Source organism: Carettochelys insculpta, chromosome 7, assembly GCF_033958435.1.
Source record: "Carettochelys insculpta isolate YL-2023 chromosome 7, ASM3395843v1, whole genome shotgun sequence".
Lineage (NCBI taxonomy): Eukaryota > Metazoa > Chordata > Testudines > Carettochelyidae > Carettochelys > Carettochelys insculpta.
Window position 1 is genome coordinate 76,339,087 of NC_134143.1, and position 13,238 is coordinate 76,352,324.

Below are 13,238 nucleotides of genomic sequence, written 5' to 3' on the forward strand. Positions count from 1 at the left end.
CAGGGCGGACTAGCGCTTCCGGGGCAACAGCTAGCCGCTCCCTTAAAGGGCCCCTCCCAGACACACGCAGCCTGCACAGCACGCGGTCTGCAGAGCCATAGGCATGCACACCTCGAGCGACGCAGTCACGGACCCCCAGCAGCAGCAGCAGCAGCAGCAGCAGCCAGAGGTCCACACAGCCGCCCCTGTAGGAGCAGTGCTCGCCCTGCTCCATGCCATGCAGGAGGCAGCTGAGCACATCCTTGCCACAGAGGAGGAGCTGCCCACAGGGGAGGAGGACTCAACCCCCAACCCTGCAGCACCCCGCCCCCCCCGCCTCATATGCCGCCGACTGTGGAGCTACCCCACGAGCACCGACTGGTGGGAGCAGCTGGTGCTTGGAGAGTGGGACGACGACCGCTGGCTCCAGAACTTTCGCATGAGCCGGCAGATATTTCTGGAGCTCTGCCAGTGGCTCACCCCCGCACTGAGGCACCAGGACACCTTCATGCGGCGTGCCCCCAGTGTGGAGAAACGGGTCGGCATTGCTGTCTGGAAGCTGGCCACTCCAGACAGCTACCGATCCGTGGGCCAGCAGTTTGGTGTTGGCAAGGCCATTGTCGGGGCTGTCCTCATGGAGGTAAGAGGACCCACGGGGGGAGGGGGAGGCAGCCCTGGGCGGGGAGGGGGCCCCTGGCAGGGGAGGGCCACACACACCCTGCACAACCCTCATTGGTGCTCTCCCATGTGCTTCCCCTGCAGGTCGTCCGCGCCATCAACGCCCTGCTCCTCCACTGGCTCGTGAGGCTTGGGGACCTGAATGCCGCCATCGCGGGCTTTGCCACCCTGGGCTTCCCCAATTGCTTCGGGGCTCTGGATGGGACCCACATCCCCATCCGCGCCCCAGAGCACAGTGGAGGACGCTACTTAAACAGGAAGGGCTACCACTCAGTGGTCCTCCAGGCCTTGGTGGACAGCCGGGGCCGTTTCCTGGACATTTATGTGGGCTGGCCTGGCAGCACCCACGATGCCCGGGTATTCTGGAACTCGGGCCTGTGCCGCCGGCTGGAGGCGGGGACCTACATCCCCCAGCAGGAGATCCCTGTGGGGGACACCACCATGCCTCTCTGCATCATCGCAGATGCGGCATACCCCCTCCGGCCCTGGCTCATGCACCCTTACACGGGCCACCTGTCAGCCAGCCAGGAGCGCTTCAACATGCACCTGAAGCACGCATGCCAGGTGGTGGAGCGCACACTTGGGCGCCTTAAAGGGTGCTGGAGGTGTCTCCTCACCCGCCTCGATGTGGGCCCCACCAACATCCCCCAGATTGTGGGCGCGTGCAGCGCCCTCCACAACCTTGTCGAGAGCAAGGGGGAGGCCTTCTTTCAGGGCTGGGCTGTGGAGGCTGGCAGGACCGATGTGCAGCCACCCGCTGCCCCCAGTCGCCAGGTGGACCCCCAAGGGACCCGGGTCCAGGAGGCCCTGCGGGCCCATTTCAATGAGGCCGCGGGGTGAACGCTGGCAGGCCCCCCACTACCCCCCCATCCTCCACAACACTCCGTGCCCCTACGCACACACCACAGAGCACCCAAGAGCACACCCCCCCCACCTTTCTTGAAAATAAAAACAGACATTTGTTTGTAAAACCAGATCTATGTTGAACTCTCCTTATTAATAGCTTAACTAACTATTTACAGGCTGAATAAATATTACATATATATATATTATAAGTCAGATAAGATGAAAGAAAAAAAGGGGAAGACAAGGAAGAGGAGAACTATGTACATGGCGGGGGCAGGTATGAGCATCATAACAACAACATAACAACGGGTCTAATAGAAACTATTTACAAACGAACATAAAACTGAGGGGAATATATACAAAGGGGTGGGGGGGGCACGTCCTGGGCCCCACACCCCCTAATGTCCAGTGCTGGGGGTGGGTGGCTGCGATCCACGCCTCGGCCTCAGCCCTGGCCGGGGCTGGCTGGGGGCCGGGTGGACCGGGAGATAAGGCTGGCGGGTGTCAGCTGGCCCCAGGTCCCGCTCGGCGGAAGGGCCCTCGGGGCGGGTGGCGGTGCGACGGTGGGTAGAGCAGCGGATGGAGGAGGCAGGGTGGGCAGAGCGGCAGCCAGCACGGCATGGGGGCCAGGTAGTCGGTGATACGCTCGAACGTACGCATGAAGGCCCCCCATGCCTCCTGGCACCAGGCCAGCGCCCGCTCCTGCAGCTGAAGGCGCCGCTCCTCCACCCGCAGACGCTGCTCGGCGACCTCCAGCTGCCAGTGGTGGATCTCCAGCAGCTGGGGGTCCGTCGCTGTCCAGTGGTGGTGCTGGGTCTGCTGTCGTCCCCGCCATGGGGCTGGTCGGTCCTCCGCTGAGGGGCTGGCCTGGAGTGATGGCCCCGGTGGGCTGTCCGGGACCACTGACACCTCACCAGTGCTCTCCGGTCCTTCCGATGGTGCAGCTGCGGAACACGGGGGGAAGAAGAGTGGAGATAGCCATTAGTGTGGGTCCCGAGCCGTGGCCCTTGTCACCCCACCTCTCTGCTGTGGGTTGCCCATTCACGTCCCCGGGAGATGCTGCTGCTGATGATGATGGGTGTCCCACCCCCTCCCCTTGGGGGACCCTAGGTTCCGCTCCCCCCAACCCCGGGGATGGGGCATGGCACTGTCGTGCTGGGGGGCAGGGGCTGATGCACTCTTCTGAGGGACATGCCACTGCTGTCCTTGGGACCATGGTCATCTGGGCATGTGGTGGGCCCTGGTCATATCTGTTACCCCCGCCCCTCAACCCCAGGGGTGCGCACCGGGGGGGGGTACATACCTGATGGTCTGCTCCCACGGTCGGGGGACACCTGGTGGGCGGACGCCCGGCTGGGGCTCCTTGAGGGCAACATAATCCGCAGCCCCCCGTCACTAGAGGAGGATGCCCCCTCCTCTTCCTCCTCTGGTGCCCCAGGGGTGGGCTCCTGGGGGGGCCCCCGGGGTGCAGGGCTTACGTCCAGGGCGGACTCCGCCTCCGGGGCCTGCTGGGGCTTGTCGGCCAATGTATCAAGCGTGGCCGGAGGGGAGGAGGTGTGCCGGGGGCCCAGGATGTCCCTGAGCTCCCTGTAAAAGGGGCAAGTGACGGGGGTGGCCCCAGATCGGCCTGCCGCATCCGGGGCCCGGGCATAGCCCTGCCGCAGCTCCTTCACTTTACTGCGGACATGATCCGGAGTACAGGCAGGGTGACCCCGGGCGGCCAGGCCCTCGGCCAGCTGAGTGAACGCATCCACGTTCCGCCTCTTGCTCCCCATTACCTGGAGCACCTCCTCCTCACTCCAGAGCCCCAGCGGGTCCCAAAGCTCGGCCTCCGTCCAGGAGGGGCCCTGCTGCTGCTTCCCAGCCTGGCTGCTGGTCTGGGAGCCCTGGCTTCCCTTGGGGGGGTGCCCTGGGGGCGCTTTGGGGGCTGGGGGGCGGCCATTGCAGCGGTGGGCGGCTGGTCTGGCTGCAGAGGAGCGTGCAGGCTGGCTGCGTTGCTGGGCTGCTGCCTGCATGCTCCCTCAGCTTCCTGCACAGGAAGGCGGGGGCGGGGAGCTTTAAGGGTCCGCTGCACGCGGCGACCATCGAGCTCAGGGGCTGGGCAGAGCGTCTCTCAACCCCTCAGCTGATGGCCGCCATGGCAGACCCTGCTATTTCGATGTTGTGGGACGCGCAACGACTACACGTTCCCTACTTCGACGTTGAACATTGAAGTAGGGCACTATTCCCATCTCCTGATGGGGGTAGCGATTTCGACGTCTCGCCACCTTACGTCGATGTCAACTTTGAAATAGCGCCCGCCACGTGTAGCTGTGATGGGCGCTATTTCGAAGTTGGCGCCGCTACTTCGAAGTAGCTAGCACGTGTAGAAGCAGCCATTATGTGACTACGCATCAGGCCAGAGACTGTGCAGCCTTCACTAGAGCATTACTACCATCAGTGGACAGCTCTGACCCAACCTCCAAAATTTAGGCTTGGAGTCACCTGACCGGAATTAACGGGCACTCAAGTAAAATAAACACTCACCTTCTAGTAACTAGTGTTCTTCAAGATACGTTGTTCATGTCCATTCCAACACCACCTTCCTATCCTTCTGTCAGAGTAGCTGGCAAGAAGGAAATGAAGGGGTGTGGGGCTGGCAGGGCTCTATATTAAGTGCGATGAAGGTGCGACTCCAAAGGCTTTACAAGCCAAAACGAAGGATGCCGTTAAGGGGAAAAAGCTTCTGTGTATGCACCTGTGTGTACACCTGATTTGAATGGGCATGAACAGCACATTTCAAAAAACAATTATGAAAAAGTGAGTATCTGGCTTTTCTGGCCGCACTTTTAGTAGACATCATTTTTCAGACTTGTAATTTAGATCATAGGTGAAGTTTGGTAAGGCAGTCCTGTGTTCTTTGTTTAACTACAATTCTGGGTCCTATCTTACTGGGTCTGGGTCAAAGTACTGCTTATTAATATATTCCCATGAGTGGGCATATGCATAAGACGCTCAAAGGAAGAAGTGAAGGTTACTTATGTTTGTCCTGGGTTCTTTGAAATTGACTCTGCATAGTCATACTTCCTGCTTTGCTTTCCGCACTCTGTCAGAGCCCTACTTGTCAGAAGGCTTGAGGTCACAAGAGAAGGAATTGAGGCAGTGGCAGGGATCCTTTTAAATTCTTTCCCTGGAACATCTGGAGTTCAGGGCACAGGTGTTTAAGAGAGGCATGTGGCTACTGCTAGTAGAATTTTACAGTTAAGGCCACATCACTTGGAGTATTCCAAAGAGTTTAATATGTAGTGTCCATCTCAAAGAAACTTGGTTATGGGTGGGTAACTTAGTTTCTGGAAAACCAAGTAACTCCCTATGGAGACAGTGTAATGTGGATCGTAAGTATGATTATAGAATTCATTAAAGCACACTGTTGCAGACACATCCTAGGCAGTGGGAGACTGATGTTTCAGGAAGTGTCTCTAGGCCATGAGTATTCAAGAGTCAGGGCAAGCTGCAGTTTGGCGTGCCAGCTCCTAGGTTATAGAAGGCTGGTTAAGTATGAAAGAGGATTCTGCGACAGACTGACATAGGAGTCCTGTTTTTAATGAGAAGTGTAATAGGGTGATTTTTCTAAAAATGTTTTAGTTACACTGAGCCATGTCATAAACAGGCTTGACTCCCTGTCTGAAAATGAGTTTTCCTGCTTATCCCTTGCTTGAATTTGATTAGCTGTATCTGATCTACCTGGAGCTAATGGTGCTACTTCCCTTCGTAACATTTTTTTTCCTTTTCTCCTATGTTTCTCTTGTGCTTGTCTCTCAACAGAGCAAGACTGCTTTGTACACGTTGCCAAGAAGTGGAAACCCTGGCTATATAATTGGAGCACCGCTCTTGTCTCTAAACAACAGTGCCAGGCAACATGTATCCTTTCTAATGTCAGATTCTACCAATTATCATCACTTGGCTGTACCGTTTAGATTTTGGGTTAACCAGGGAAACACTGCATGAGTGTCACATAGCAACCTTTGTCTATCCGAAGCTTTCTTTTGCAGATAGTGGGGAAACATCATCCCTAACCTCACCCAAAAAGCTGTCAGTTTGCCTGATCAAATCCCTCATGAAGACACACTTCTACCATGAATCTTTCAATAAATTAAGCAGCTGATTATAACAATGTGAGAGTACAAAGTCATATCTATGTAGCTAACACAATCCTTGTTTGTTTTTGGATATCTGCCAAGAGATGGCTATGGTCAATATTGAGTGCTTTCCTTTACCCCATATCCCTTTCTTTGTATGTTTCTTTAGAGCAAGGACCATATTAGAATCATGTGTCAAACTTAGAGGGGATTTTGAGGCACTTCTAACTTTGCTAAGGGTGTCACCAACATGTCTGGGTGGGTATTTCTTTGGTCACAGAGACTAACTTGTTTGGGGTGGGTTAGTTATATATTCTATAATAACTGGCACTGTTGGTAGAAGGGTGCTACTAATTAAAGATTAATATTGTTGAGGTCTGGTTGGATAGCCCATGCTGTTTAACTTCACTTTTATTTGGCTTCTTGACACATAGCTCTTTCCCTCAGGTGACTATCTTACAGAGCCAGGGTGATGGACTATGCTCACAGACTCTCAGGTACAAGATACAGTTTGGAATGAATGTGAAGACAAGCTGCCAGTTCAGGTAACACTTTCCATCATCCCTTTTTCACCAGTCCTCAGACAGGTTTGGAAGCCTTGGGTAGCACCCTCTCCTGTAATTGCCATGCAGGGTTTGCAGGACTCAGGTTGTGCTTTGAGCTCAGGTAGTATAGGTTGAACCTCTTAATTCTGGTACTCTCTCATCCAGCAACATCAGACCACAGATATTTCTGGACCAGAGTCCTGGGGCTGGTGTTAAACTGGCATCCTCGGGACGGGTTGGAGTGGTGGCCAGCAGCCTGGCTGGGCCAGAGTTCCCTGCGTGTCCTGCAGCAGCATGGGGGAGGGAGGGGCAGCCAGAGCTGGAGTCTCCTGCCTGCCCCATGGCAATGCAGGGGCCAGAGCCAGAGGCCAGCCTGTCTATGGCAGTCAGGGACCAGAGCCCCCCCTACCCCACGGTAGTCTGGGGCCAGAAGCTGGAGCCCCTCACCTAACCTGTAGCAGCGTGGGGCCGGGAGCCAAAGCCCCATGGCAGCACTGGAGCCAGAGTCCTGGGAGAGTGGGAGGCTGGGGCCATCTGAGACAAAAGTCCTCAATCTCCCCTGGTGTGTCATATTTTCTTGTTTGGGACCTGCCAGGTCTCTCACTCATGCTTGAAGGTTTTTGGAACACTGGATACAAAGTACTTCATGAAAAGAGAGCCCTCCTAGAGCAACTAGAATACTATTGTATGTCTGTTGGGGAGGTTCTGAGGTTCCAGTTCTAGGCATGTATTTCACAGAACAACACAGAAATGCAGGGCTTGAATTTGAAGAGTAGAATTATAATTATTCTTGTAAGGATTAAATACATATTATTCAGTAATGTTCCATTTTGCACCTTAGAAACACAATCTGATGAAAATATTTCTATTAAGAATAATAGACACATACAGGTAAGCAAAGTAAAAACAAAAATGTTACTTAAGACCTGGAGAGTTTGATTTGAAGCTGTTTATTTTGCATGTTCTGACATAATGTTGATAATGTGTGCTTTAATACTTAGAAAGTTTGAACATTTTGAATCTCAATGTCTGTTGTCATTGACCAGCATACCATTATTTTCTGCAACTCTGCAAATTTAAATGGAGAAAGTAGAGAAAATGCTTAGAACTAAAAATTTATTCCTGTAAATTGTGTGTAATAGCATAGGAATGATCAGACCAATGGGCCATAAACCCAAGTACAGTATTTCTAGCAGTGGTCAAGGCCAGGGCGTAGGAGTGTGAGAGGGAGGCCAGGCAAGGCAGAGGTTAAACAAGGCCTGTTAGCCCAATCAGCCCCAACCCCGTTCACCTGCAGCCAGTGTCAGGCCTGGAGGGGTATATAGGGATGGAAGCCAGCCCAGCTTGGGGCTGATGAGCCAAGAAACAGGAGCTGGCTCTGAGGCAGCAGGCCCCAGACCAGAGCTGCCACCCAGTTAGCTGCCAGAGGGTGCAGTCCAGGACCCTCCCCCAAGTACTGAGGGGAGTGGGGAGCCCCCCCTCGGGGAACCCTGTTCCACCAAAGAGGGAACTACATTCTCAGGGCTATGCCCCAAACTTAACCCATAGACTCTTGGGTGGGGGCTGAAGACCCACCTGACAGGGCCTGGCCACTAGGCCGTCCGGTCCCAGGTGCAAACTGTGCACACATGGTGGAGAATGTGGGCTTAGCGCAGCCCTGCAGAAGGGCTATCCTACTGTGCCAGCCATAGACCTAGCAAATGTGAACCACTGAAGCAATGGAACCCCTGCTGAAGTGCATGGTGGAGCAACAGGTCAAACAGCAGCAGCTGCTCCAACAGATGGCTCAGCAGCAGCAGCCGCAACTACTTGGGGAATTAGCAACCCACCAGCAACAGCTGATGCAGCAGGTAACTTCCCTGATACAACCCCAAACCCCAGATGGGCCACCAGCACCGGCGCTGTCACCAATCAAACTCGCAAAGATGGGCCTGGAAGACGACCCAGAAGCATTCTTGGAGACCTTTGAGCGTGTGGCCACCGTAGCCCACTGGGCCTGAGGGCAGTGGGTGGCCATCTTGTCACCTTACTTGACAGACTGCCTATTGGGCACTGGACACTGTAGCTGCTCAGGACTACGCCCAGGTCAAGGAAGCAATCCTGGATGCTCTGGAGATGTCAGAAGAGACTTTCTGCCAGTGCTTCCGTGGGGAAATATGGGCGCCTGGAGTCCGGTCCCACCGCATTGCTCAGAAGCTGCAGGATGCCTGCTGGAGGTGATTGAAGCCTGAAACAAAGTCTGGGTGCAGGTAGCCGAGCAGATCCTGCTTGAACAGCTCGCATAGATTCTGCCCTCTGGGGGAAGGGAGTGGGTGATAAAGAATCATCCAGAAGATATGACGGCAGCCATCCAGTTGATGGAGAATTATCTAGTGGCCAAGTCCCTGGCGATGACTCCCTCTGTAGGCTGCAGGTCAGCCAGAGGCACCCCGGCACGAGTGATGGAGGGGGGCCAGGAGTCACAAGGCCGGGGTGAGCCAAGATGCTTGCTGCTCCTTCCTGGGCCCTGAAAGAATTGGAGTTACCGGGCTAACCCTGGGCTTCAACCCCTGGGCCCTGAACCAAACCACCAGCTCCTCCATAGGGAACCCAGCCACCACCTGGACAAGTTAACAGCAACCCCACTCACACCCTAGCCTGGAGATCCAATTTCACATCCATCCCCGCCATGGTCCCCTTGAGGACATCCCCTGAAGGCCACCCCAAAACAGGACTCCTGCTGCACATGCAAGGGCAGTGGGCACTGGTCCCAAGACTGCCCATACATGGATTGCAGCTTTGGGAAACTCTGGACCCCACAAACATGGGTGCAACCCAAGGCCCTGCCAAGCTGACTGTCCCTGTGTTCGTCAGTGGGACAGAGGCAATTGGGCTGATCGACTCAGGGTGTGCCCAGACCCTGGTTCGGCAAGTGCTTGTGACTGATCTGATGTAGGGTCCCCCCAAGGCACCATCAGGCTGCAGTGTGTCCATGGGGATGTAAAGGCCTATCCCTGCACCCGGGTGACCCTACGAGTGAGAAGGCACAAAGAACCAGCGATGGTTGGCCTGGCCCCAGCTCTTACCTATCCAGTAATACTGGGTAGAGACTGGGGACATTTTCATGTACTACTAGCAGGACTTGGGAAGCCTTCAGCTATGGAACGGCAAACCCAGCCATTGAGCATGGGAAAGGCAAATCTGGCTGGAGTAAGGGAAGTGGCAGACCCAGGGGAAGGGACTTCCCAGGAACCAGACCCAGCCCCGGTGGACCCGAGCCCCCATCAACTGGAGAGGAAGCACCCCCCACTGCCTGAATCTGCAGTCCTTGCGCGGCCCTCGGACTTTGTGCGGGAGCAGTGGGTTGATGAGATGATGAGCTGAGCATACGATCAGGTGGCCATAGTGAATGGGGAGACCACCGTAGCCCACCCAGCGGGACAGTTCCCCCATTTTGAAATCCAGGGAGACCATCTCTACCATGTAGAGAAGGACCCACAGACAGGAGAAGTGCACCATCAGCTCCTGGTCCCCCAACCATATCGGAGAGAGGTCATGCAGCTTGCCCATGCGATCCCCATGGCAGGACACCTGGGGAGACACAAGACACTGGCCCGGATCCTGGCCGTCTTCTTTTGGCCTGGCATCCACAGAGATGTTGCAGATTTCTGTGCCAGCTCTCAGCACCTTGGTCATAAGAACATAAGAACAGCCATACTGGGTCAGACCAAAGGTCCATCTAGCCCAGTATCCTGTCTGCCAACAGTAGCCAATGCCAGGTGCCCCAGAGGAAGTGAACCGAAGACAATGATCAAGTGATTTGTCTCCTGCCATCCATCTCCCGCCTTCGATAAAAGGCTAGGCACCATACCTTACCCCTTGCTAATAGCCATCTATGGACCTAACCTCCAAATATTTATTGAGCTCTTTTTTAAATTCTGTTAGAGTGCTGGCCTTCACAGCGTCCTCTGGCAAGGAGTTCCGCCTCTAATATGGTATCTTTGAAAAGTTTCCATGCAGCTTGCAGGGATTTTACTCTAGTTACTCTACCTTTTAATTTCTGTTTAACTAACCTCCTCATTTTTGTGTAATTCCTCTTTTTGAAATTAAATACCAGAGTGTTGGACTGTTGCGGTGTTCTTCCCAACACAGGAATATTAAATGTTGTTATGTCATGGTCACTATTTCCAAGCGGTCCTGTAATAGTTACCTCTTGGACCAGATCCTGTGTTCCACTCAGTACTAAATCAAGAATTGCCTCTCCCTTTGTGGATTCCTGTACCAGCCGCTCCAAGAAGCAGTCATTTAAGGCATCAAGAAATTTTCTCTCTGAATCCCTTCCTGAGGTGACATGTATCCAGTCAATATGGGGATAATTGAAATCCCCTATTATTACTGAGCTTTTTATTTTGATAGCCTCTCTAATCCGTGGAGAAGGCCCCATTAGTCCCCCTCCCACTCATGAGTATACCCTTTGAGCAGATTGGCATCGATACAGTTGGCCCCCTGGAGAAGAGTGCCTCTGGATACCGGTTCATCCTTGTTGTTATTTATTATGCAACTCGGTACCCAGAAGCCGTGCTGCTATGCTCCATGAGTGCCAAGAGGGTGGCAACTGAGCTCATGAACATCTTCACTCAGGTCGGGGTCCCACAGAAGATCCTAACGGATCAAGGGACAAACTTTATGTCCCAAATGGTGCAACAACTTTGCCGGCTGCTAAAGATCAAGACACTCCGAACGTCCATGCGCCACCTCCAGACCAACGAACTAGTAGAACACTTCAATCAGACTTTGAAGGCCATGGTCTACAAGTTTGCACTGATGGATGCACGTCACTGGGACCAGCTCCTCCCTGCCCTCATGTTTGCAGTTCAGGAGGTGCCCCAGGCCTCCACAGGGTTTTCGCCCTTTGAACTCCTGTATGGGAGGCAGCCACAGGGGATTCTGGACCCAGTAAGAGAGATGTGGGAGGAACACCCCTCCCATACCAATAACATGGTGCAATGTGTGCTCAACCTACGTGAGAGGCTTGACGCTCTAGGTAAATTTGCCCAAGAGAATGCAACTTACAACAAACAAGCAAGACTCTGTGAGTTTCAGCAGGGGGATCAAGTGCTACTGCTACTACCAAGTACAGACTCTAAGCTCCTTGCCCGCTGGCAGAGCCCTTACGAGATCATCTGGTGAGTGGGCCCAGTGAACTATGAGGTAGACCAATCGGATAAGCATAAGGGGTGGCAGATCTACCATGTAAATCTCTTAAAACCCTGGAAGGCCCAGGAAGGGCTACTAATCACCCCCTACCCACCAGACCTGGAACTGGGGCCCCAGGCAGTGGAGGTGGAAAACCCTGGGGAGGTACATATTGGGCCTAACCTTACCCCAGAGTTAGGCTGCAGGCCCAGAAGTTAGTTGCCAACTTTTCCTCAGTCTTTTCAGCAAAACTCAGTCGAACTCACCTGGCTGTCCACCATATCCAGACGGAACCCAAGGTTAAGGTCCAAGAGATGCTTCGACCCCTTCCCCAGAAGTTGAGGGAGGTGGTAAAGCAAGAACTGCAGTTGATGCTTAGAGCTGGGGGTAATCGAGGGATCTTTCAGTGAATGGAAAAGCCCAATAGTCCTTGTCCCGAAACCAGATGGGAGCAGCCGGTTTTGCATCAACTTCCGGAAGTTGAATGCTGTATCCAAATTCGATGCCTACCCAATGCCTCAGTCAGCCGAATACATCACTACCCTTGACTTTACAAAGAGCTATTGGCAAATTTCCCTCACGCCTGAGTCCAAGAAGAAGATGGCTTTCTCCACTCCCTTTGGACTCTTCCCGTTCTGGACCATGCCCTTCGGGCTGCATGATGCCCCGGCTACATTCCACCGCCTAATGGATCGGCGTCTACATCCCCATAGACAATGCACCGCAGAATACTTGGACGATATAGTGATCTGTAGCCGCGATTGGCAGACCCACCTACAACATGTATCTGCTGTGCTGCAGTCCCTCCAGGAAGCAGGTCGGATGGTGAACCCAGCAAAATGCCACCTCAGAAGGGATGAGACCACCTACTTAGGGTACACCCTGGGGAAGGGCATGGTATGTCCCCTAGTTGGGAAGGTCCAAGCCCTCCTGCAGTATGCCCCTCCATCCTCAAAAAGACAGGTACATCAGTTCCTGGAGTTAGCAGGGCATTACCGCCGCTTCATCCCGGGCTTCTCCTCCATTGCTGCCCCTCTTACCGACCTCCTCAGGAAAGAGGTTCCCAACCACATCCCCTGGACTGCAGCTTGTGAGGAAGCTTTCCAGGCCCTAAAGGCCCAGCTCTGCTGAGAACCGGTCCCGTACAGCCCCGACTTCTCGAAGGACTTCCTGCTACAGACGGATGCCTTGGATGTCGGGGTGGGAGTGGTGCTCTACCAAATTGTGGGAGGCGGGGAGCACCTAATTCTTTATATCAGCCATAAGCTCTTCCTGAGGGAGAAGGCCTACTCAGTAATAGAGAAAGAGGCCCTAGCAGTCAAATGGGCCAGAGGCTCACTTCGATACTACCTCCTGGGCATACGCATTGTCCTCATCACCGAGCATGCCTCCTGCGCTGGCTACAGGTGATGAAAGAGACAAACCCCAGAATCATGAGGTGGTACCTCTCCCTCCAACCCTTCTTCCAGATCCAGCATCATGCAGGAAAGGATAATGCAAATGTGGACTTTTTTTCCAGGGGAGAAGGAACACAGTTGGGGGGGATGTGTAGGAGTGTGAGAGGGAGGCCAGGCAAGGCAGGGGTTAAACAAGGCCTGGTAGCCCAATCAGCCCCACCCCAGTTCACCTGTGGCCAGTGTCAGGCCTGGAGGGAATATAAAGGGAGAGAAGCCAGCTCAGTTTGATGCTGATCAGTCAAGAGGCAGGAGCTGGCTCTGAGGCAGCAGGCCCCAGGCCAGAGCTGCCACCTGGTTAGCTGCCAGAGGGCGCAGCCCAGAACCTTCCCCGAGGTACTGAGGGGAGTGGGGACCCCCCTCACCCGGGGAACCCCTCTCCTGCCAAAGGGGGAACTAGATTCTCAGGGCCATGCCCCAAACTTAACCTAGAAACTCTCGGG

At 54.3% G+C, this 13,238-nt stretch overlaps 1 protein-coding gene across 3 annotated transcripts in view; it reads left to right on the plus strand.

The window, feature by feature from the left end:
• Positions 1-13,238, plus strand: part of TCTN3 (tectonic family member 3) — a 144,432-nt gene that overhangs the window by 89,743 nt on the left and 41,451 nt on the right. For 2 of the 3 annotated variants that reach the window (XM_074999390.1, XM_074999388.1), the window contains one exon: positions 742-1,625. In XM_074999390.1, the coding sequence (XP_074855491.1) occupies positions 742-1,497 (756 nt within the window). In that variant the 3' untranslated portion in view covers positions 1,498-1,625. Of the gene's footprint in view, positions 1-741; positions 1,626-5,307; positions 5,404-6,068; positions 6,167-13,238 lie in introns of those variants that run through there. The other variant, XM_074999389.1, reaches the window with a different exon arrangement.